Here is a 24494-nt window from a genome sequence, read left to right on the forward strand (position 1 = left end):
CCCGACAGAAGCACAGGCACACAAATGTTAAACAGATTGGCTAAGGACACTTAGGACTATAGGTGACAGGCAGGCCCAGGAGTCATGCCCTGAGCTCAACCCAGAGCGCGAATGCTCGGTGCGCCACGAGTTAACTCCGGAACGCCAGACCCCTCGCCCTGCAGGACGTGCGGTGCCAGGGTGTTGGACAGTGAGCTTCTAAAGCAAGACACACAAAGTGAAGAGGCCCACAGGATGTCAGACAGAAGCTGCGCTGAAAAGGTGGGGAAACCACAGAAACCCACGTCCGAGGTGCGGCAGGGGAGGGGCAGGCTGGCTGGTGACACCTTTTAAGAAGTGCATTTACAGAACGGACCCCAAAGGGAAACAATGCACGAACAACCCCAAAACCACGGCAGGTGTTTTGGAATATCTGCACCTGCATCCCACAGTCCAGGTAGGGGTCATCGGGAGGTACCGGAGAAACTTGTTTCTGACTCCTCAGGAATCAGTCTGTTTGGATACCTGTATTTAGAGACACGGGAATACAAGACAGATCCTGACCTGTTTCCTTCTATTTCCAACTGAGAATTACTGGGCACCTTCTCCACGTTACACCTGTGGTAGAGTAGAAAGAACACTACAGTCAGAAGACCTGGGTACCCGTCCCGGCCTGGCTCCTGCCTCCTAGGTTGGGTGACCTTGGGTCACTCATTTCACTCTCTGAGCCTCAGTCTGCACACCTACCTGCTGTGCCTACCTTGCTTTAGAAGCACAGGATGGTTGGGAAGGTCGCACAGGTGTATGTTTGGAACCTCATTTGAAAAAATATACACTTCTCCACAATGGGGAAAAAAAGATTTCCTAACCTCTTTGGAACTTTCTGGCTTCTCTCAAACACGTAATGCCTACTATGCTGATCCCAGGTCCCTTCGCACCTGTTCTGCGAGGCCATTAGAGCGCATGTTCCATCCACCGCTCTGGAAGCCGTGAAAAACAGGCAGCATTGCCAGGGTTGTGTGTGGCCTCAGGGAAGCAAAGTAAGCTCACCCAAGTCCCGCTCCTCCTTTGTCAAATGGGGACAATACTCACCTCAGATTGCTGTGAACATTGAACAGGGGGCCGTACTTGGACACAGCACCTGGCACAGAGGGTGCACCAAGCAATGGCCAGACTCAGTTTCTGAACATCATCTAGGTAGTGGACTCTGCTTCTCAGAACTTTATTCTACTCCAAAAGAATCACTGAGCTAATGAGTTTCAACTGGAAGTGACAAGAAATGAGCACCTGAGGCCTTTAGTCCTTTCTGGTATCCTTTTGTGTGGTGGCAGAGAAGTGGCTGACAGGTGTGACAAATCTGGAGAAAACCCTCCGTCCTAACAAGGCCTTGCACTAGGCACCGCCCGATGCACACTGAACCATGTGCGGCCACTTAGAGACCCCTCCTCAGACCCACTGCCCACGCTGCCTTAGGAGAGTAGAAGGCTTTGCAGAGGGGGCAAAGCATAAACAGAGAAGCACAGGGGAAAGTCCTGGCTCTATTCAAAATAGGAGAATTAGTTGGAATGTCTGAAATAGAAGGGGTGATGACCACTGCAAGTGATTTGAAAAAAAGATGGGCATGGCTCTATGATTTAGAGTAATGGAAACGACCAGTTGCCGAGGACGGGGGGCTCTTAACAAAGGAAAGTCCAGCAGAATAATTTAAAACAGTACTGATAAGGAGCATGTGGGGGCAGACCTGCAGTCAGTCGGTCAGCAGGCTGGCTTGGGGAAAACAGTACAAACAAAAACCCCCAAATAACAAAAAGAATATTAAATAATGATGTGGATTTGGCTTTACAAATGTATGCGACTACAAATCTATTTTAGAAAGATAATATGAATGGTGGTATGAATAGTCTACCTCAGGATGATGATCGATGGAAAAGCCTTTGACACAGCAAATACCTAAATGCACTTCAGGTAAAGCACTTTGTAGACAAAATCTTGGAACAATGCAATGATTTTTTAATAAGAGTCCATCCCTTCTGGAGAATGAGTTGACTACATATGAGCCTTGAAAACAGTAGCTTAGCTTTAGTCAAAACGAAGGAAATGCTACAAATGCCTTTTCAGCATGTATAGGAATTAAACAAGTACATTTCATCTTTGGATTGCAGTGTATCAAATCCTTAGAAAGCCACTATAGTGGCATGGAATGAAATGTATCTCATTACCCTGGTACATGTCATTATAATTACATACTCACACGCACGCGCGCACACACACGCACACACACACACACAGCCCTGGCTGGTGTGGCTCAGTGGATTGAGTACCAGCCTGTGAACTGAAAGGCTGCCAGTTCAATTCCCAGTCAGGGCATATGCCTGGGTTGCAGGCCAGCCTTCCCTCTCTCAAGGATAAATAAAATCTTAAAAAAAAAAATTATGTGTGTATGTGTATTCCCCCTAAAAATGATTATAAGCATGAGATAATGCCATTGTACCCTTATATAATGGGCTCACATGACCCCCTCTTTTCCTGAATTCCCTAGTTCACTGCCTGTGCAGTAACATCGGGTAGGAGGGCTATCTCCTCCACTGCATGGAGGTAAGTACCTCTAGTCCTACTCAGCAGTACAGGGCTGGAAATAAGGGGAGGGGGATGCAATAAACGAAGAAATGACTTTCTACAATGTGAAAAGAGCTAGGATTCAGACCCAGCTAAGTCTTTCCACCATCCCTACAGACAGCACCAGGGCTTCCTAAAAGGAGGGGCAAGAAGACAGCCCCAGCTCAGGGAAGAGCCCCAACCCCCCCAAAATAAAACACTTAGGCAGACAAGTAAACATGATTTTTTAAAAAGGCACAAAAATTCAGAGTTGTATCAATAGAGTGAAAAACAAAAATCAAGAGCCTCTGGGAGAAAGGAACCATGTGGTTGTCGCCCCTGCCATCCACCCCACTGGGTGCCAGGGCTGTGCCAGGCAGGTCGCACCTGCCTCCCCCACTGCTTCCCTGGGTCCATCCTCAAAGCTGGTGGACGTGAAGTCTATAAACCAACTCTTCACAGACCACAGGGTCGGTCCTCCGGAAATGCCCCTGCTGCAGTCTTCACACGATTGGTGGAGAGGGAGGAGGTGACAATAAGCCCATATTCTGACTCCAGATTCTTCAGGAATGAAAACAATGCTCAGATTTGAAAAGCAAGGCTAATAAAGGTTGAACAAAAGCGAGTGATAGCAGAGTGGACAGGAAGCATATCAATACACTTCAAATGAGTTCAAGTGTCCAGTTGCAAACTAATTACATCCTGAAAGAGTGTGTAGATTGCTCCTTGGTAGATTGGTTAAGAAATTACAGAGACTAGAAATGGAATCAGAAGACTAGAGATAAGCAAATGTCCCAATTTCAAAAGGGGGAAAGAAAACTTGAGACTCCTCTGCTTGATGTGGACCCTGGGTAAAACTTATAAGGAATTATTCAGATGCCACGGGGCTATTTAGAGAAGATAAATAACATCATTAAGGAGCAGTAGGGGGTCTCTTAGAAAAAGCCAGGACAAGCTAACCTCATTTCATTCTTTCAGCAGGAATTCTAGGCTGATAGATGGGAGAGGCCATAAATATAGCATAGCTCAGTTTCAGCCTTTCCTGATAACCTTGAGAAAGGATAGATAAATGCAGGTGACAGGATGGCATGGTCAGGTGAGTTCACAGGTGGCTAATCAACTTTTAGGATTCCTGGTTACTAACTTCATGTCAACCTGGAGTGATTTTCAGGCCATAATACAGAGACCTGTCCTTTGCCCTTTAGCAGTTTCTCAACAATAGCATATGGCAAATCTTCAGATGACAAAAACAAGCAAAACCCCCCCAAACAAACAAAAAACCCAACCCCCCCAAAATAAAACACTTAGGCAGACAAGTAAACATGATTTTTTAAAAAGGCACAAAAATTCAGAGTTGTATCAATAGAGTGAAAAACAAAAATCAATTAAATGGAACTGCGTAAGGGTAAGAATAAAACCAGTAGATACTGATTAAGAAAAAAAAAAAAAAAAGAAAAGCTTAGTCGAAGACTACCCTTGGCAGTGCATCAGTGAGAGCAGAGCTGTTTGCGTGTTTGGGGAAGCGGGAGTTTGTCCAGCACGTCACATGTTCAACCTGAGTTAACTCTGTGTCGAAGTTGCTGGAGGAAGTTAACACACACTTGAGTCATGTTAACAAACTCTGGTGTTCAGAATAAGAAAGCTAACCATCCTGCAATCAGCCCACGGGATGCCTGTGAAGTTCTGGGGGCCGCATTTTAAACAGGGCGCTAAGAAGGCAGAACGTGCCAAAGGAGGCGGCCCAGGGTAGTAGAACTGTAGGTACCACTGGATAGCAAAGTGAGGTGTTCCAGCCTGAAGGAGAATGTCCTGAGGTGAAAGAATGTGTTTACAAATGTTTTACAGGACATTTCTTGGATCGAGAACAGATTTACTCCTTGAAAGTCTAAGTAGAACAAACAGCTAGAAGTCAGAGGGCTGAATCCATCTTCATGTGGGAAACGGCTGTTGTGTTTAGACGTGTCCTTTGGTGTCGTGAACTGCATGCTGGGAATGCCACACTAAGGCTGGATGAGTCTGCCAGAGGTTGGGGGACACATACGGGTTGTGGGAAGCTGGACCAAGTAGAGCTAAAACCGCTTCCAACACCGAGAATTGCTGTAGGAATCTCTCTCTTTATTAAGCTAACTATAAGCCATGTCTCTAGACTTGGAATAGCTCCACCAGAGCCTACTCTTCACCCTCTTACTCTACAATCTTGTCTCAGGGACAATGTTAAAGGGTAAAAAGGCAAATTAGGTTGAATTCTTTTACAAAGACATAGTGGTAAGTTAAATGTCACATCAACTGAGAATACGATTTTAAAAGCCTTCTACATAAACAGAAAACAAAGCATACTTAACAAGTCAAAACAAAGCCTTCTAATACTATTCAACAAACTTTTCTGTTTGGGGAAATAGAACGGTGGGGACCAGGAGCAGCAGACTGGTACTCCCCTCAACAGCAAATGCTGCAGAGAGATCTCACCGTTATGAATCACACAGTCTGGGGTGACATTTTTAAAAATGATCCTCCTTTTAGAAAAACGAGGCCTGGTGCTGAAAACAAATACAATAAATAGATGCTTATGTTATCCTAGTCCTTTGTAAAAGATAAAGATACATCTGTCCCAGAATCATGGAAGAACGCTGATAAAAAAAAAAAAAACTGTCTCACAAGAGCTAATTAATTCTTATATATCAGTTAAATATAGATGGCAGGTATTATTTAATATACTGCTAATCTTGCACCACTGACAGAGCTCGAACACTTGACTGAGGTGAGGGGAGGGAAGTCAGTACAGGTGGTGTTTCCCTCACAGGCAGGTTGAGTTACTATATTAGTAACTGACTTTAATGGTGCAAAATTCTGAACACATGGAGAGGTACATTTCCCAGCAGCATTTTCTAAAACCAACCAAAAATATGACAACATATCTAATTACAGCCCTCCTAATTTGAGTGCCTCCTACTTGAGTACCAAGTTTGGTAAGAGAAATAAAAAATATAAATAGAGTAAGTGCTTTTTCTCAAGGGTTACTAACAAGAAACATATATGAAAGATGCAGCAGTGGGAAATTTTGTGCATACACCCCAGAATGTACCTAAAATGTGGGAACTAACAGGGTGGGCCTTATGAGGGTGCTTTTCAAAGGAAAGGTAAAATAAGTACATAAAACCAGAGAAGGGGGGTAGGAGAAACTATTCAATGTCTGCAGGCTGAAATATTTTAATATCCTTTCACTATAGTACAACCAAAGATGTGCTCAATGATCAGTCCCACAGAAGATGTGTTTTCTGTTTTTCGGAAATAAAAAGATGCAAACCTATCAGAAAGGACACTTACTTTACAGTGCTCAGAGCCCCATTCACCCATGAGATTAGTCATACACAGTCAGAAAGGCTGATTATTAATAATTAAACTGTTCAGAAAGCTTGGGTTTTATTAACTCATCAAATCTTCATAACGCCTCTAGAGGCAGGTCAGTAATTGTTCCATTTTTTAGGTAAGAAAACTGAGGTTAAGTAAATTGCTCACTCCTATCCTAGCCAGGCTGCTCAATTGATTGGAGCATTGTCCCATACACCAAAAGGTTGTGTGTTTGATGATCCCTGGTCAGGGCACACACCTAGGTTGCAAGTTCAATCCCTGGTCCGGGTACATAAGAGAGGCAACTCATGATATTTCCCTCTCATATCAATGTTTCTCTCTTTCTCAAATCAATGAGCAAATCCCCAAGTGAGGATTTAAAATTGCTCATTCCCTGGCCTGCCCCATTCTCCTCCCCTGCCCACTAGGAAATGCTGGAGTAGAATGAGGATTGAAACACAGGTAATTAAATCAAGACAAAAAAAAGCTTCTGCTCTAATCTACTGTACTATGCTTAGCTGATGTTTAAGGGACCTAACACTAGACTACTCTGTATTTTGGGTGGTTTCTAGGAAAGCTGTCAGTCCATAGCCACATGTATCAGTAAATCAAAAACTCAAAAGGCTATGGAGCCAGGAGATGTGTGTGCAGGGGGCCAGGTGTGGAAAGCATGGTGAGAGAGGGGAACTGACACTCCAGGCTCGAGGAATCACAGCGGGCAAGGGAGACTGCGGCAAACAAGAGTGGGCCAGCCCAGACGGGAGGTGCCTCTTCTTCACTCTGACGGACTGCTACCTGAGGGAAAGTTGGGTACAGTGCTGCCAGAGATTTAGGTTTTTCCAAAAGGGGGAGGGGCAGTAAAAAATAGCTGAAGTTTTATAAGAAGATCTCTCTAGTTTAATGTGCTTGCTTTTTAATTAAAAAAAGAAAGAAAGAAAGAAAACTATGTGAAACATGAAATAAAACAATCTGTTGGCAGTCTGTGGTTCACCGGCTGGTGACCTCTCTTACGCCATTAAAGGCAAAGACAGCCATCACCTGGTACAGCAGGCCCAGCTTCTCAACCTGCAAGACCTTCCTCTGCTGTCCTTGGGGCTACAGCAGCCCTACACTCACCCAGTAGGTAATGAACAAAATGCCTATCACAGATCAAGGCACACCGGGTCCACAAAACAGACATTTTGCTCTCCTGAGACAAAGGCAAAAAAGCTAGAGGCATATGCAGAGTGATACACCCAGCTTATTTTTTTTCCTTCTACAAGGGCTGATAAAATGAGGTGTCATTGTCCCAGTTGGCCTCCTGGATGGGGACGGTTCCTGCCTGCGGCAGATTCACCGGTTGGGCTGAAGGTAAATAGAAACTCAACAGAGAGAGTCACTGATTCTTGGTTTACAAGGAAGCTTGCTATTCACTTTAGTCAAAGAATCGACCCGTGGCCAAATTTTCCTTCCTGGATTGGTGTTGTTCCCCAGTGTCAATGAACAGCTCACTCAAACCCAATGTGATGGGGCTGCCCTTTGTGGCTACTTCAGAATTCTGAAATGGGATCCACTTTTCAAAAAAAGAAAGAAAGATAGTAAAAAATGTAAGCAGGGGTCTTACCAGGCCTGGTAGGTAGAGACAGGCAAATTATTCTGACCCTTTCACGAGCATCTCCTCCCACCCACTTGCCACCATTTCTAAAAACTCCTTACAGATAACGTAATAAAAACGTAACAATAAAACCTCATAGTTGAAAGTTTCTTGCTTTTTTTACTATTTAGTCTTTATAATGAAGTTTTTCCCTCTGGTGTAACACATTCACCAGAGTCACAATGAAAAACTAAAATCACAACTTATTTATTTTTAAACACTTCCAGGTATGCAGAGCAAAACTAGTTAATGTAAAAAAAATTGGTAACTAAAAATGATTAATACCATTATGTAATTTAGAGCAATAAAATGTTTAATTGTTTTGTTTCCTATCAGTTTTTTGACTGGAATGAGATATGATCTTCCCAATTGAAACTGCATCAGATGATTATCCAGTGGAAACCAAACCAACTAACCAAAATGTAGCCTAAGTAGTTAATCTACTGCATAGGGCTGACCAAGACCCTAAAAGACCTTCACTTTGGTTTTCAAATAACTGCTCATTGTCTAAAATAGTCTGGGGATAGTGTCCAGTACAGATTTCTCAAAGTCCACATTCCAAAGTTCCATGAAAAAGAGGTGAACTTTCTGAAACATCATCCTGTCTGTGCAGTATTATTAGGAAGAAGAAGGTGGCTCAAACAAGTGCTCAGAAATTCAAGTGTGTTGGAAGGAAAGAAGGAACAGTCATTTTGATGAAGCATCTGTTTGGTTGTGAACAAAGTCTTCACATGAAATATTTACCTTAAATATACTAGGACTATACTTTCTCTAACAACTCAACACAAAAAGTATAATTTTATTCTATCATTCCAATCCTCCCACATAAATGAGGACATTTCAGAGGTCCTTAAGAATCCTTTTCCAGTTTTGATTGCTTTTGTTAGTTTTGTAATCTAAACTCCTGTTGCCAAATATCTTAAACACTACACAGTAAAACATCATACAAGACAGCAGCAGTGGCCATTTTGAACACGGCAGAAGGTTACTGATACCTTTGGCATGAGAGCCACAAAACTCGACGTGGAAAGAATGTGAAAAACCCAGTGCACACCTTCATAACTCTGGCTCGGAGGAAGCCTCACTTTCGCCCTTGGTGAAGACCATCAAGAAGGAGGAGAAAAACACTCACCTGTCTTTGTAGTTTATCACAGTATCAATGATAGCGTTCATCTGCTTTGTCAGTTTAGGGGGATTTGGTGATAGCTTCTCTGCAGGGGGGCGGCCTCTTCTCTTCTTAGCTTTTTCCACGTCTTCTTTTGCAGGATCTTTATCCACATTTCTTCGTCTTTTTCGCTTCTTAAGCCGTACTTCTTCTTCCATTTCTTCCAGATTCCCGTCTTCAATGGCCTGTTAATATGGCACAAAGGAGAAAAATTCAAGACAAGAAAATAACAAATATGCATATACACACAAACAATTTGAATAAATCAGAATAAAATGAAACAAACAAAAAATAAATGAAAGTTAACGGCAATCAGTGTAGTAGGAAGAAAAAGGGAAGACCACCATACTGAATAAACGCATCTTTAACCCAAGTCTGTTTTATGAGCAAAATATGTTGAAGGCCCGAAACACTAATAGCAAAGACCATGACAAATGCGAGAAGATCTACATATTCACATGTTTGAAGTTAACTGAAACCAACTGAAATTTTGGCTCAATAGAATAAGACCTTAAATGTCTCATTACTGTAAGGGGAGAAAAGATACAACTACAAATAAAAGGGATGAGTGAAGAAAAAAATTTTCCTGAGAATACATCCTTACAATCATAAGCATTGACCATTTCTTTTGTATGATTTTACATCAATTTATTCATGACTCACAACATAAATCAAAACTGTATCCAGATTTTGTTCTAACGTAGCAATTAGTAAACAAGGAAACGGAGAAGAGCAAAGCCACATTCCTTTGTAAACGCACTTAAATCATCCAATGAAGAACACACACACTCACAAACAACAAACACTTTTTTTTTCCAATTACCTGCAAACGCTTGCTTTAAACCAGAGCCAGCAGCACTAATGCAGAGAGATAATAAAATAGCTATAAAAACAACCAGGTATAAAAGAAACCTGCTCATAAATGGCTAAAAGATCCATGTGACAGACCCAGAAGTTTAAACTTTTTTTTTCCCTGGTACATCTCAAAACTTAAGAAAAAATAGAGGGGGAAAAAAAACTGCAAAAGAAAAAAAAAACCACAGCAGATAAAAGAATATTTGATCATGAAAAAAAATATTTTTAAAAATCTTTAAATTATATTTCAAGATTGCCTTCTTACACAAAATAACTGATGTTGTTATTTGTTCCTCCTGCCTCTCAATATTGCCTCCAGTATGCAAATGCTAATCAATCCTTTCTCGCAGCTGAAAGAGCTCTAATCATAAGGCAATTACCTTCATTTCTCCACAGCACCAAACATGGCTAATATTTATGATCATGTGAGTATAACAATCAATATAAAGAGTGATTACAGCTCAGACATAATTTCTTTCACTTGTGTACAATGCCTCCTGAAAAAGAAAGGTTTTGTGAAGAAAACCTGGTGCAGAACACAAAACAACCTGGCATGTTAAAAATGCCAGTGGGATTAAAAAATATGTTTTCTATGCATCTTCCAATGTGCAAACCCATAGAAGCAACATGCACACAGACAGAATCCTAAGGGACAGTCTGAGCCTAGGCCTTAATAATCAAAAGACAATTTCCATCACGATCCTACAATGTTCAGATAAGCACTATGAAGGAGGCGAGATCTGATGAATTATGAGGAAAAAGGAAAAAGGAGAGGAAAAAAAAGCTCCACATTATTCATTAATATTCATTTGCCTAAAAGCAGGACACCCACTATACAGCTAAACACACTGCAGCTAAGCGAAGATTAAGAAAAGGAAATTGTCCCGCAAATCTTGGAGGCTGAACATGCTAATAATAAATACAGCATGCAAGGCTGTCAACAGTTAATGGTACTGCTCTCCTCAAGCACCCAGTTGCACACAGAAATACGGAGAACACCGGCTTTTGATGTGTTACACACCTACACATGCCTGGGATGTAGTTCTACTGAATCTTCAAGACGGCAACGAAAAAGGATATTTACCTTACCACTATCAGCAGGCCGGCTATCGGAAATCACAGTTAGTGGGGATAAAATTAACAAGCCAGCAAAGCAGCGAGCTGCTAGTCTCTTCATCAGCTGATCAGGAAAAAAAAGAGAGCTGGGGAAAGGCTATGTTTTCATATACAAGTAATTTTATTTCACTGAAAATTTAATACTGAAAGGATTGTGGATACTCAAATCTGCTGTTTCATTCTACCTACTACAAGGCCCGAAGCCTTCCTCCTTCAGCCTGTTTTAATATTGACAACTACTTATCATATTTTTTTCCCTTCTTATTATTCCAGGCAGCAGAATTAGAGATTTTTAGCTCAGGCGGTTTCTGATTCTTACTTGCATTTTAACAATTAAGCCAATAAGAAAACAATTAATATTCAAATGTATTTTCAAAAATTAAAACAAGGTATGCTTTTTTGGTATTTTAAACCTCATTTTAGTGCTTTTTAATAAAACAAGCTGCATGGTTTGAGAGCAGTCTAAGATGATGTTTTTTAATAAAAGAATTTCTTTTTCATTAAATGCATGTCAGTAAAAGCAATGTGCATGTTCTCGAGTTCAAGTATTTTCATAAAATATGTTATTCTGCTGTTTACAGAAAATCCCAAACAACTGTGACACTTCACTTTCAGTTTCATGCTGTAAAATTTTTCATTGTTTTTCTTTTCAGTGGGATAAATGAAGAGAGAGGGGGAAGTTGTAAAGGATATTTCTATTCTCACCCCCCCACCTTAACTTTGCAAAAAAAAAAAAAAAAAGGAACAAAGCATAAGCTTGTGATATTTGGACTTTTAAATCTCTAAATCTAAGTAGCTAAAAAGCAAAAACAAATTAAACTGCAAAAAGAACTAGTAAAACAATTTTTATTACAATTGCTAATACATGCAGATTCTTATTAAATTTAGGTTTTGGAATCACACGGAAACACACAAAGTACTGACCATTATTCCCCTTAAATTAAGGTTTTATGCAGGAATGCAGAGAGCTACAAAACATCCTCCCTCCTCCCCAAAGACCCCCAAACATCCATTTGCAGTGCTTCGTGTTCAGGGATTTCTAAGGGTCTTGTTCTAATGGAAATCAATCCACTAAATATTTCCCGGTGCTTTTCGCACTTAAAGAGTAGAGTAAGATTACTCCTGCATGTAAGTAAAATTATTCATGGACATTTAAAACTGTTCTTTAATTTAAAAAAATTACTTAAACTGGCTCAACTGACTCAACTCAGTGCTAGGAGGCGGGGGGGGCACAAAAAAAAACCCCAAAACTTGCTACACAATGCTAAAGTACTACCCCAAAAAGAATTCCCTTCCAAACCTTTTACCAGCACAATAATGAAATAAATCACAGAAGCAAACCCCCAGTTTCCGACTGGTGACGTGTTGCGCAAGAGTGCGAGCCCTAATTCAACATACAGACGGCTCCCATGCTGAACTGCCTCTAGATTTAATGAAGTGAATAGGAAGGAAGTCGGGGGAAAAAAAGTGTACAAATAAGAAATTAACACTTTCCTTCCCTATGCAAACGGTGAGCTACAACTACAGCGAAGTTTGGTGAGGCGCTTCTTTCCTTAAAGGCACACTGCACCCTTTTGGCTCCGGATGTCACTTAAAAAAAAAAAAAATCTCTTCTGGTGATAAAAAAAAAAATCTCCAGCCAAGTTAAAACAGTGAAGCATATTTCAGCCTGCGTTTTCCTGAATGAAGCTGGGAATTACTCCTTTCTCCACTGGATGGCAACCTTTTTTCCCCTCCCTTCTTTCTTTCTTCCTTTCAGTTTTTTTTTTTTTTTTTAAGAATACATTTTCATGACACAGGACGGGCAAGGATGAGATACAGACTGACTCCTTTACCAGTTAGTTCCTAAGAAAGCGGCGTGTGGGTTCTGATAAAATGCAGGAGAGGTCATGCAGAATTAGCTGTTTGAGAGGAACCTCTCTGCGGCTTGCAGAGCACATGGCAGACCTGGGAATCAGCCACACGTGGGTCTAGCCGTGCCCCTGTCATCCTGACACACTAGTCTTTTAGTGAAAGACGGACAGTCCAGAGAGTTGGTATACCCTTGTTCTTCTTGCCCACTGTGTAATGAGGTGCTATTATACATGACTTCACAATACACACTGCAGAATGGATCCAAGAGTATGAATGGATAACCCGGGAAAAGCAAACAAAAGCCACAAGCCAATTCAGGCGCGTGGTTTCACTGGGGTTGCCTCTTCCTCCTCAGCATCTCCCAAGTCCACCACACAGCTGTGGCACAGCCCTTACAGTGGAACAGACCATCTTAGGGAAAACTGAAAGGAGCAATTGGAAAGACATCTAGACAATGCACGGGAAATTCCTTAGATGTGAAATGGGGAATTTAGTATTGTAATACTTGGCTCCGATGTTTAAATATCACATTTCTGCCCGCTGACACATTCTCTGGGGGTGGTCCCCACCCCCTATCCGGAGCTCTAGGATTCCAGAAGAACCTAGGATGCTACTGGGGGGTGGTAGTGGGGTTACAGAGGGCTAAGCATTAAAGAATTGGGTCTCGTCAATATTATCACCTCCTGTGGGCCACTCATGCATCACTAAACTTGATTCCATTATTTGGGGAGCTTAAACTTCCCTCAAGCTCATATTGGGCCCTGGAAGCCAATACTATAGGTAATGACCCCCCAAAACAACCACAGCAACAGCAACAAAAAAAATGGAACTTTAAAATTTAAGATTTCACATATGAGAAACTTTCTTATAATAGGAATATTTAACAACAACAAAAAAAATTGAACATGGAATTCTTGTTCAAAATGACACATCATTTTAGGCACTTGGTTTAATAAAGACTGCAGCACCCTGAGATACAGAATTTCAGCCTCACAGCTTTGCACAAGTATGAATTTGGATTATTATCATCCCCCAAAGCAACTAGTTAAAAGAAGAATGCATAAGATTCCCTAAGGTGAAATAAACTGGACACAAAAGGACAAATATTGTCTGATTGCTGTTAAGTGAGAAAGAAGAACAGTGATTACCAGGGGTCAAATGGAGCGGGGACTGGTGCTATTATTGATCAATGAGCACAGAATTTCAGTGTGGAATGATGAAAAAGTCCTGGAGTGGATAGAGGTGATGGTTGTACAACAATGTACTGAAATGTACACTGAGAATGGTTCAAGTAGTGAGTTTTATGGGTATTTCACCACAATAATAAAAAACTGCCTTGGAAAAATTAAATTTTCTAAATATTAGGGGGGAAAAACCCTAACAACTGCAGGTTCATACATGTTCCTACCACCTCAACACACAGCACACAATACTAGTGAAATCTTGCTAGCTTTCCTTCCAAACACGAACCTTATAGAATTTCAAAAGGTAGCATGTTCAGTCTTGCCCTGGCCAGTGTCTAGAAGCCTTTCAAAATCCTTGTTCATTCAAATGTTATTGAGATAGCCACAATGTAAGAAAATACCTGAATATAGAGCTTACCTATTCACAGACTTTATAATTTTGTTAACAATTTGAATAACAAATATTCAAGAAAAGAGACAAGTCAGTCTGCAGGTTAAGGATTTTAGTATGTATTTTTTCTTTTTCATGGTGGTAAAATTACAACCGACGACATATTGATTCACTAGACTCTCATTTCTTCACTCATTTGCCAGGCAACTTGGATGCCAGCTGCACTTCCAGCTCTCCCTGAGTGGGAGACTGACGTATACAGCTTGGACCATAAAGGGGAAGGGAAAGGAGCCTCAGTTTGACTGAACTCCTGGTACAGTGTGGGCTTTTCGGTTTCTTGTTCAACTACTTTAGAAACCACTTTCACAAAAATGAACCAAGCCCCTCTCTGTGCCCTATGGCAAACAGAAGCTACATAAGGAAACCCAGGGGAGAAACAGGAAAGGGGAGCCACAGCCTATCCAACTGTGGTGAAGCAAATTAGTGCACCGTATCAGGTAAAAGCAATTTGGGGTTGGGAAGAAGAAAAACGGTATAGGAAGAATAGAAATTATTTCAGCCATAAGATAAACTAAATACCCACAGGGTGACTTTCGGGCCAGTATTAAGCTAATACTGTATTCAGAGAATGACTTTTAGATTTATCAGACAGTGGCTACCCAAAACACGCATCCCCGCAGACCCTACCACATTACAAACACAATGTAGCGACACCTTTGTTGTTACAGGGTGAGGCAAACACTATGCTGCAGCTCCCTTGGGTGAAATCAAAGAACCCGAGAGAATCTGTGAGCCTGAAAGAGGCTTAGAGAAACAAGGGAGAATTAAAAGAAAGGTAGTTCTGCCTTCTGATTCTGACACCATTCATCCAGTTCCTTTCAATTCATAACACGGCCCGAACTCTACTCGCTGGGCTCTTGAGCAGGGCTTCTCAGAGAAGTCTGGGTCACCTGGGTACTTCGGGGTTCTCAGTACATTAGAAACATGTAGACGTGCCAAGGCCCAAGGAGGAAACAGGTTGTGGTAATATTTCAGTGCTTGCAAAGAATAATTTAATGCTATTGAAATAGACAATAGAATGATTACGGGTATAACCTCATTTGGAGATGATATCGAATGGTGAACTGGAGGTCCCTGAGCAAAAAAAAAAAAAGATGGTTCTCTTCTGAGCTTCCCTGCAACAGGCCATCCATGAGGAACTGGGCCCCAACCAGGCTTACACCGAACTACGCGACAATGTCTCTCCTACATAAAAGACACTGAAGTTAAAGTACCAAAATCAAATAAGAGGGTGCTTGGGCATTTGGTTTGCTTAAGGCAGATAGATGCAAAGAAGGCCATTAATAGCCAAACTACAAGGGAGTAGAACACATAAGTAAAACAACCCCCCCAAAAAATAAAGACTATCGTAATTTGAGGCCATCTGACAGAGGAAAGAAATAGCTTCAGTTTCAATAAATCTCCACCATCACCACCAAAAGCAGCAGCAGCTCACTCACATTGCTCACTGTGCTGCCAGGCACTCAGCACTTTCCATACCTTTGCTCATTAACAACCCTACGAGGTAGGAACTATTATTCTCTTCACTTTACTGATAAGGAAACTGAGGCACAAAGAGAGGAAGCATCTTACTCCAGAACATACAAGTCACAGAGCCAGCTGGAGTTTGAATTCTGAAAATTTGGTTGCATAAACTACACCCTTAACAAGGCTGTTAATCTACTTGGAACCACATACAATGACTGAACCATCAGGAAAGAGCTAAATTATGCTTGCTAGGCTCAGGGAACTAATACAAATAAAAAGATAACATGGTACGTCTTAGAAGGAATTCCAGTAAAGATACACACAAATACACATGCAGTCCTTGCTTTGCGCGGAAGTGCAGGACCCTGCAAGTTGAAACCATACGCAGCCGTTTTAATCACCAATGGGAACATTATGATTGTTCCATGACCTTTACAATTTTAACTCAAAACATTAAAAACTCATTGTGGGTTAAATATGTACAGGGAAATAAAAACCATGGTAAAATGAATATTTATCTAGTACACAAATTTAAAATAATAGAAATATTGAGCATTAAATAACATGATCTGAAGTGAACATTTTTTTGCATGCCTTGGCAAATTGCCAAGGATCAACTTCCAGCTTTTTATCCTTTACTTTTTCAATGTAGTCAAAGATCTCAGAGTTCTTTTAATTTGAAGGGATTTTTTTGTTTTACTTTTGTTTTTACTGGCATCACTTTCTCTGGAAGACCTTCATCTTTTCCATCACAACCATTTCCTCAATTACATCAGTAAATTTGCCTGCACTAAGTCCCTCTGGCTGAACATCTCAAGTCTCTCCTTTATGGCCACTTTGCCATCTCCCATCTTTCTTCAAGTAAGCTCTTGAGAGAGGGCTGTCTTCTCAAGCAGATGTCTCACCAGTAGTAAATGTTTGTTGAGCATCATAACCACCTGCCGCCACTAATCCTTGGAACCTGGGTGCTAATTTCACAGTACCACCAGCCTGCCCCACAGCCACCAATTCTTGCCCATTTCCAGAACCATCACACCAGCCTTTACTGGCAGTGAAGGGTCTTCTTCAGGCTCCTTTTAACTACCAGCTTCTTTCAATGCAGCAAGTAAATACTTCAGTACTGTGGCCTGAACATTACACAAATAGATTGGTACTATTATTTTTTATTATTACAGTCTTCAATATAAAGTAGATGCTCAAATTCAACTGTAAGTGCCTTTATGTTTTTAAGTGCAATTTAAATTGAAATACACTGATGCGACTTTAGCTTGTTTTTTTTTTTATGGTCAACAGGCTTTTTCAATGTGGTTTTCAATATTGTAGTTAAGTGTAGGACTTGTCCTGTTTTTACTTGACGTTGCCATTTTCAAATCTTCTAATCACATTCAATTTTGCTTCCTCTTTGTTTGTTTGATGCACTTTCACATTTAGTGGGCGATTCCCTCTCTTGATTATCTATTTTTGTAGAGTGGTGTGTGGGTTTATCATTGGGAGATAAGGAGACTTCACAACGACATATTCCACTATCTGTGCATGGACAAAATAGCATGCTCAGTGATGTGACTGATCACTGATCATAATGTATGTCTGATATTTACAGTGATTTGTAGACTGAAAAGCCAGCAATCAAGTTTGCACCTTATGCAATGACTCACAGTTACAATATCATTGTGTTATGAGCAGAACTGTGTCCCCCCAAAATTCACATGTCAAGGTTCAAACTCCCAGTACCTTAGAATGTGACCAGTTGGAGATAGGGATATTAAGGAAGTAATTAGCTCTGACTGGTGTGGCTCAGTGGATTGAGTGCTGGCCTGTAAACCAAAAGGTCACCAGTTCGATCTGTAACAAGGGCACATGGCTAGATTGTGGGCCAGGTCCCCAGTAGGGGGCGTGCGAGAGGCAACCACACACTGATGTTTCTCTCCCTCTCTTTCTCCCTCCCCCCTAAAAAGAAAATAAAATCTTAAAAAAAAATTTTTTTAAAGAATTAAGTGCAAATGAGGTAATTAGGATGGGCCCTAATGTAAAATGATTGCTGTCATCAGAAGGGGAGATTAGGACACAAACACACACAAGAATGAAGACCTCATGAAGACTTAGGGAAAAGATGGCCATCTACAAGGCAAGGGGAGAAGCCTCAGAAGAAACCAACCCCCCCAACACTTTGATCTTGGATTTCCATCTTCCGGAAATGTGAGAAAACAATGTGTTTAAGCCACCCAGTCTGTGGCATTCTATTACGGCAGCCCTAGCAAACGAATACATAGGGTAAGTGAAATTTGTTATTGGGGAACTGATGTTTGTTAACTGTATCACAGTAATGGAAATTTGTACACACTGGAATGGTGCCAAATGAGGTCTGCCTGTACCTGTATAAAACATCCCTCTGAGTAAGTGATGGCAGCCTTTATCCTTCCTGCCATGCTAGACTCTAAGGGAAACTGCCCTGCCCACAATACTTGCTGCCTGGGCAGCCATGTTTCTCTATAAGGCAACTTGTCCCTGTCCTGGTCTCACCCAGCAGGGCTGAGAATGGCCCCTGTTCTCCGGGCAGCCTCCTATCTCTAGGCTTGTGCAGGGCCTGGCATGAGGGTATCTGCATAAACAGAAGCCAGAGTGATTGGCTGAGTTAGTTCACTTCTCTTAGGAATTTGAACTGTAAGTGTGAAAGAGGTATGTTCAATTGGTGTGGGAGTTAAACCTGAATGAAAGTCATGAGGTAGCACCTAGACCAGAGACGTTATTCGTGACTAGAAGCCATGAATAAACAGAGGACAGCTGGAGATATGCACAGTATACTGTGAGAAGGGGAAAGAGGGTGGCTGGTCCTACGGAGGATTTAATTAGACATACACAGACAAACCTGTATTTAGTTATATATAGCTGAATACAGCTATATATAAATGCATGCATATGTACACGTACATACATGTACACACATTATTAGAATGTCAGTAGAGAAATGTTTGGCTCTAGTTAAAGTTGAGAAGCCAACTTGGAAATGTACAGTAACTTTAAATATGGATTTGCTCAATTGTATCTGTATGATGCTTCTAAATATACACAATGCTCTTTGTCAAGTATGATTGTCCTGCTTTACATAATGCCAAGCCAATAAAGCTGAAAATCCAAGACAAAACTTTGAGCCCTGGTTAGCTAAGAGCTATACATATATCGCAAACACAATCTGCTGTGCGATAAATTTTAAATCAAAATCGCTAATTTTTAAAAAGATTTATTTATTTTTAGAGAGAAGGGAAGGAGAGAGGGAAACGTTAGTGTGTGGTTGCCTCCCATGCGCCCCCTACCGGGGACCTGGCCCACAACTTAGGCACTTGCCCTACACGGGGAATGGAACCGGCGACCCTTTGGTTCGTAGGCTGGCACTCAATCCACGGAGCCACGCCAGCCAGGGCCGAAAGCTCTAATTTTATTTTATTTTTAAAAAGGTTTTGTTTATTTATTTTAGAGAGAGGGAAAGAAGGAGAGGAGCATCAACATTTGGTTACCTCTAGTGCGCCCCCTAGTGGCCTCTGTAACCTGAAAGCTCTAATTTTAAAGCACAAAAAAACAAGAACAGAGGCAGGAATGACCAAGTTTTACTAATAAAGACACTTAGCACTATTCTGGCCTAGCATGCTTCTGTAGCTTCTTGGTGTTCTAAGGCAGGGCTAGCAGTTCTGCTGGGAATCCCTGGCTGAAATCAGCACAGGCAGAGTGGGGTGGCAACGGAGGAGACACAAGGAGACGGGTCAACTGAAACGTGGCCAGTGATTTGCACAGGTTAGACAAGGAGAGGAACTGGCTCTGGTTGGCAGTAGCCTTCCCGTGTAGGAGATCTCCCCTAGCATGCGACCCACAGAGGGTGTAGAGAAAACCTGATAGATGCTGGATCTGAGGCAAGTTAAGAGGCTTCTTCAGTCGACCTCCACTTAAGAATCTGCCCACAGCATGGACCCTGTGCTCACTCCATGGGACTCACATGCCAATAGTCGGCTGTGCTCCCCAACATCTCGATGCCAGTTACACTTGTTATTAGAATTGCATTGTTTAATTAGGTATTACCTAAAAGCAAATGTAATTGTGAAAAGGAATAGAGTTCTTATTTCTAAAAGCAGAGTACAATGAAAAACTCCATAAAAAGTGAACTGCTAAAAAAAAGCCTACTTAAATTTGCCAAAGGCAATTATACCCTGGTATTAAGGGAATTATAATGTCTTGTAATCTGGGGGAGAATCTGCACTCGGTGGGTTTGTGAGTATGGGGATTCTCACTGCTGTGCTGGGTTGCTAACTAGACCGGGGGACCCTTTCAGTGTACAGTATATCCCATCTCCACATGTGGACTTCAGAGAGGTTACAATTTCATCAATTACACCTCAGTGAAGCTGAAATTAAAAGAAAAAAGTTCTCACTCTAAAAACACTAAAACTGGAAATCCCTAATGATACATAATGGACGTCACTTTCACAAGAAAGACTGAAGCGTTCTAGCTAGCAGATTCAAAGAAGCAACTTACATCAAGACTGTAAGCATTATGGTTTCCATTAAAATTTTCACCTCTGTATAATCACCTTCAATGATATTTTCATTGACCAACCTTCTACAAGTTCTCAGTATTTTGGTTAAGAAGGCTTCTGGTGTTCTTTCTTTTGGGAATGGGGTGGGGAGCACAAAGAAAGTCCCATTTTCTTGTGTTCAGTTTTTGTCATGCAGTCCTTCTCTCCACAGTTTGATTCTGAATTTTTTCTCAGTAGTTATGAGATACACCCCATTGATCAGATCTCACTTACTTCTTTTATCAGTTTACTGGCCTATCCAAGTTCCTAAATTATGCTCAGTATATCAACCCCAAGTCTCGCTGCCTGGACCCCAGAGATCTCTACAGTCTGATCTCACCCATTCTGACTTGCCACATCTCCCAACTTGTGAACACTCCCCAAGTGGCAGGAACACGAATCGGGCACTCACCACATGATAAGTCAGTGGCCTGTCTCGCGACTCCTCTCTCCGTCTCATCCTGCAGCGCCTTTCCCGATCACTGTACCTGTGCAGCCTGTACCCTGCTTATATATGATCAACTCCTACCGCCTCCCTCAGAATCTTGCTCAGCAGTAATAGGTCCTTTAGTTGTTTTTTTTTTTCCTTATCTCACTAGGCCACGCCTTATTTTTCTCGATTCCCTTCCAGTACCAAGCTCAATACTGGGGGAACAGAAGGTAGTAAAAATACAATTGGGAGAAGAAAGCTTTTAAAAACTAAAAACAAAAAACAAACAAACAAAAAGTTGAACACAAATTCAACTTTTAGACAGGGTACCCTGGGAAAACTGTTCTTAAATATGTACTTATAGTACTATAGGTATATATAGGTATATAGGTCATAAATTCAAGTGTACTTGTTCTAGGTATTTCTAATCTTCAAGTACAAAATTAGAAACTCTAGCATCAAACTCTTGGATCTTCCCTACATCACCTTCTAGTGACCACCCCAATTCTCCCCTTCCCTATACTGTGAATCTCTAGAGTCCCTTAAGACTGATGCGTCTACTTCCTGACCACACAATAAAACACCTTAGCACCCAGCGCATGAACCTTTTTCAAAGTTGCCCAAAGCTTCCAAATTCCCATCCGTCTTGCCTAAAACCTATTTTATTTCCTTTCTCCCCCATGGCTCCCTACTTAATATCTCCTTCCTGTAACTCGGCAGTCTTGAGTTTCCTTATCTTTTCTCCCTACATTCCTCCCGTTCTTCTTTGGCCGTTGTTTCCTGCTTATAGGTTGTAAATGTGCAGTCAAATAAATGTGGCCAATTGATTCTTCAGAGTCCGCAGCAGATATCACTAACAATTGTGATGAGCAACAGGTGAGGTGTCTCGTGAGGACCCTGGAAGGGTTTTCAGCTGGAGAACTCTAGCACTGCTCTCCCGGGGCAGTGATTTTCAGCCTTTTTCATCTCATGGCACACATACACTAAGTACTAAAATTCTGTGGCACACCAAAAACATATATTTTGTTGATCTGACAACAAATTGGTATAATTTTGATTCATTCATACTGGATGGCTATTATTGTACTGGCTGTTGTCATTTATTACATTTGACAATCTAAGGGAAAAGAGGTCACTGCCCCTGACCAAACGGACAGGTATTGCATGTTTTAAAATTCTTGCAGCACACCGGTTGGAAATTACTGTCCTAGGTATCTCTCCTACCCTGAGGATAGTAAAGGCTGCTAGCACCCCCACTCCTAGAGATGAGGCTCTTTTGTGGCCCTTCTTCTGCTGGGCAGCCCCTAGCTATTAATAGCAGGTACCTACCTACGAAAAGTCCATACCACCATTCTGGATGCAAAATTTCTGGGGGAGATCCAATTGCCCCTGGCTTCAAATGTGACCTCAATGTATACAGCTTCAGAAATTCTCTCCCTAGCCTTGACTTCCTTTGGAGTTAGTAATCGGGATTTCCAGTATCCTACCAAATGTCCCAAATCAAAGTCATCACTTTTCTTCCAACCAACCAAATATTCCTCTTCTGAATTTTTTCATCTTACCTAAGGACAGTATCATTTCCCACCACACTCCCCAGCGCCCCAATTATCCCGGCTAGGCACATTTAAAACCATCAGTTTCCCTCATTACATTCCAGCAGTCCTGGCCTCAGTCACCACGTCTTTACCTCTAAAATACATAAACGTCTTAGACAATCTTTCTTTTCCCTTCTTTCTCCTTGCTCTCAGAAAGGCCTCCTCTTTCACAAGGTCAAATAAGGCCCTCTCCCCCTGAGGGGTTTTTCCTCACCTTATTTTAGGGCCCTTTTAATGCCTCCTTAATAACAAAAATGTTCATATCCCTCTGCTTTAAAAGAGGAACACAATCATTGTCCCATTCCAAGCTTGCTCAGGCTCTGCATTCTTTCTAAAAGATAAAGCCCATTTTCTCTGGCCACACACAGCCTCCAGGGTACGGCTCCACCTAGTTTTTCGGCTTCACTCCCGTCCCTAAAAACACCTCAGGCCCTCAGCACACGAGTCGAACCTGCAAGCCACGTATTTCTGTGCCTCTGTGTGGCTCTCTAGGCCTGGAATTCTGCAATCCTTCTGATCCCCTTTCCTATTCCAATAATGCTCATTTTCACAATATCATACTGAATCCCTCTTTTTCACCATAATACAGGAACTTTTATTCAGTGTTTATTTAATTCTGCTTTGTATGAGTTTTGTTTGGTCTTAAAGTATGTCTGAATCTCCTATCAATTTGAAATCTCTTTTGGAATTTAAAAAAAAACCACTTCGTTTTAATCAAAATAGCCTCGAAGGCATTTAGATTGATGCCTCACTCACCAGTGGGACCCAAAAATCTTGCCGAAATAAAACAACATCTCATTTACTCCACTGTTGCCTCCAAATGACAGGGCTTACCAAGGAGGCACATTCTAAGGCCTGGCTTACCTGATTTCTGTTCTAGAGAGGGTTGCACAGTGATACATTGAGTTAAAGAAAGTCAGATAAGTTACACAAAGTGAAGAGTTTTGTTTTTTGTTTGCCCTGCTCCAGTCCACCTCTTTAAATTGCCTTTATTTTAACTGGTAACAACACAGACAGATCTTGTTTTATTGCTCTTTGCTTTATTGAGCTTCCCAGGTGTTGCGGTTTTATTTTACAAATGGAAGCTACCAGCCTCCACCAGCAGAGATTACAGCTTGCTTTATAGCAACACTCACTTTAGTGCAGTGGTTTGGAACCCCACCCACACTATCTGAGAGGTATGCCTGTACAATCTTCTCTCTCTTGCTCTAGCTCTGAGAGTTCAATGGCTTAAATAAGATATTCAACCCTACCAACAAAAAGGACCATCTAACGTGGAGGAGTAATGCGATCAACACCTATTACTTAGCTCCCATGCAAAACAGTATCTGCAATTCACTGAACAAGGTAAGCAGGAGGACAGGGAGGGGCCCTGGCCTCCCTGGAAAGGGGGCAAACAAGAAGGGGGACACACTGACCTGAGCCCCCCAGGTCCTGCTGCTCAGCAGAGGGAGTTTCACACAGGGTCTCCTGCAAGGAGCGGCGCTAGCAGCCTTCAAGAGTATGTCTTACATCCCATCTAGTCGGCTGTTGTGAAGACCTCCAGCAGTAAGTCCTCCCTGGGTCATGGAGAAATGCACCTACTGCTGATCTGACCTGAGCTCTGAGCTCCTGCACCTTTTTAGGAAGCCGCTGGAATTCACAAGCCAGGAGGAGGTCAGCTCAGTGGGCAAAGGAGCTATAAACTAGGATGTCATTTATTTGTCTTCCACCAAACCCCCACTGTCCCGCAGACTTGCATGGATGTGCATTTTCAAAATATAAAAGGCAGTAAACTCAACATTCAACTTTTCACTAAACAAATATACCTGCCACGAGCTAATACTAAATTCAACACCATGCCCCATGCCTAGAGGGACTAGTTCCTCATGTGTAATATAGAGAAATACATATTCCAAGTCTTTGAGGGGATTAACATGGGATGTGTGTTTACAGCACCCAGCACAGTGCTGTGGGGTGGAGAGGAGGGGACAGCATAGCAACTCAGAGAAAGGGTCCAATTTGTCTCAAAAGTCCTGAAAATTCTATGGGAATAAATCTGAATTACGAATTCAGTCCTGGCTCCTAAAACTACCAATGTTATCAGTCCATTAAAGTCAACTTTTAAACAAATGAATTCAGTCCTGGGGAGGGAAATAGCATGAAGTGAGCCAACTTTATGGCAGTGAAAAAGCACCAACTACATAATGCAAGAGAGGTGAAAAGCCTCCTTTAAAACAGAAGGGGAACAGCTTGGGAAACGTGAAGTGGAGACAGAAAAG

The 24494-nt window shown here is 41.7% G+C and overlaps 1 protein-coding gene across 8 annotated transcripts in view; it reads right to left on the bottom strand.

Moving 5' to 3' along the window:
• Window positions 1–24494, bottom strand: part of SMARCA2 (SWI/SNF related, matrix associated, actin dependent regulator of chromatin, subfamily a, member 2) — a 160054-nt gene that overhangs the window by 20705 nt on the left and 114855 nt on the right. For 6 of the 8 annotated variants that reach the window (XM_045840050.1, XM_045840052.1, XM_045840053.1 and 3 more), the window contains exons 28-29: window positions 8688–8905; window positions 544–597 (exon numbers count right to left, since the gene is read on the bottom strand). In XM_045840050.1, coding sequence (XP_045696006.1) covers window positions 544–597; window positions 8688–8905 — 272 coding nt within the window. Of the gene's footprint in view, window positions 1–543; window positions 598–8687; window positions 8906–10659; window positions 10756–11998; window positions 12099–24494 lie in introns of those variants that run through there. The other 2 variants (XM_045840056.1, XM_045840055.1) reach the window with 2 other exon arrangements.

The sequence above is a fragment of the Phyllostomus hastatus genome, unplaced genomic scaffold, assembly GCF_019186645.2.
Source record: "Phyllostomus hastatus isolate PE091 unplaced genomic scaffold, TTU_PhHast_1.1 phas_contig_34, whole genome shotgun sequence".
In the NCBI taxonomy this organism is placed as follows: domain Eukaryota; kingdom Metazoa; phylum Chordata; class Mammalia; order Chiroptera; family Phyllostomidae; genus Phyllostomus; species Phyllostomus hastatus.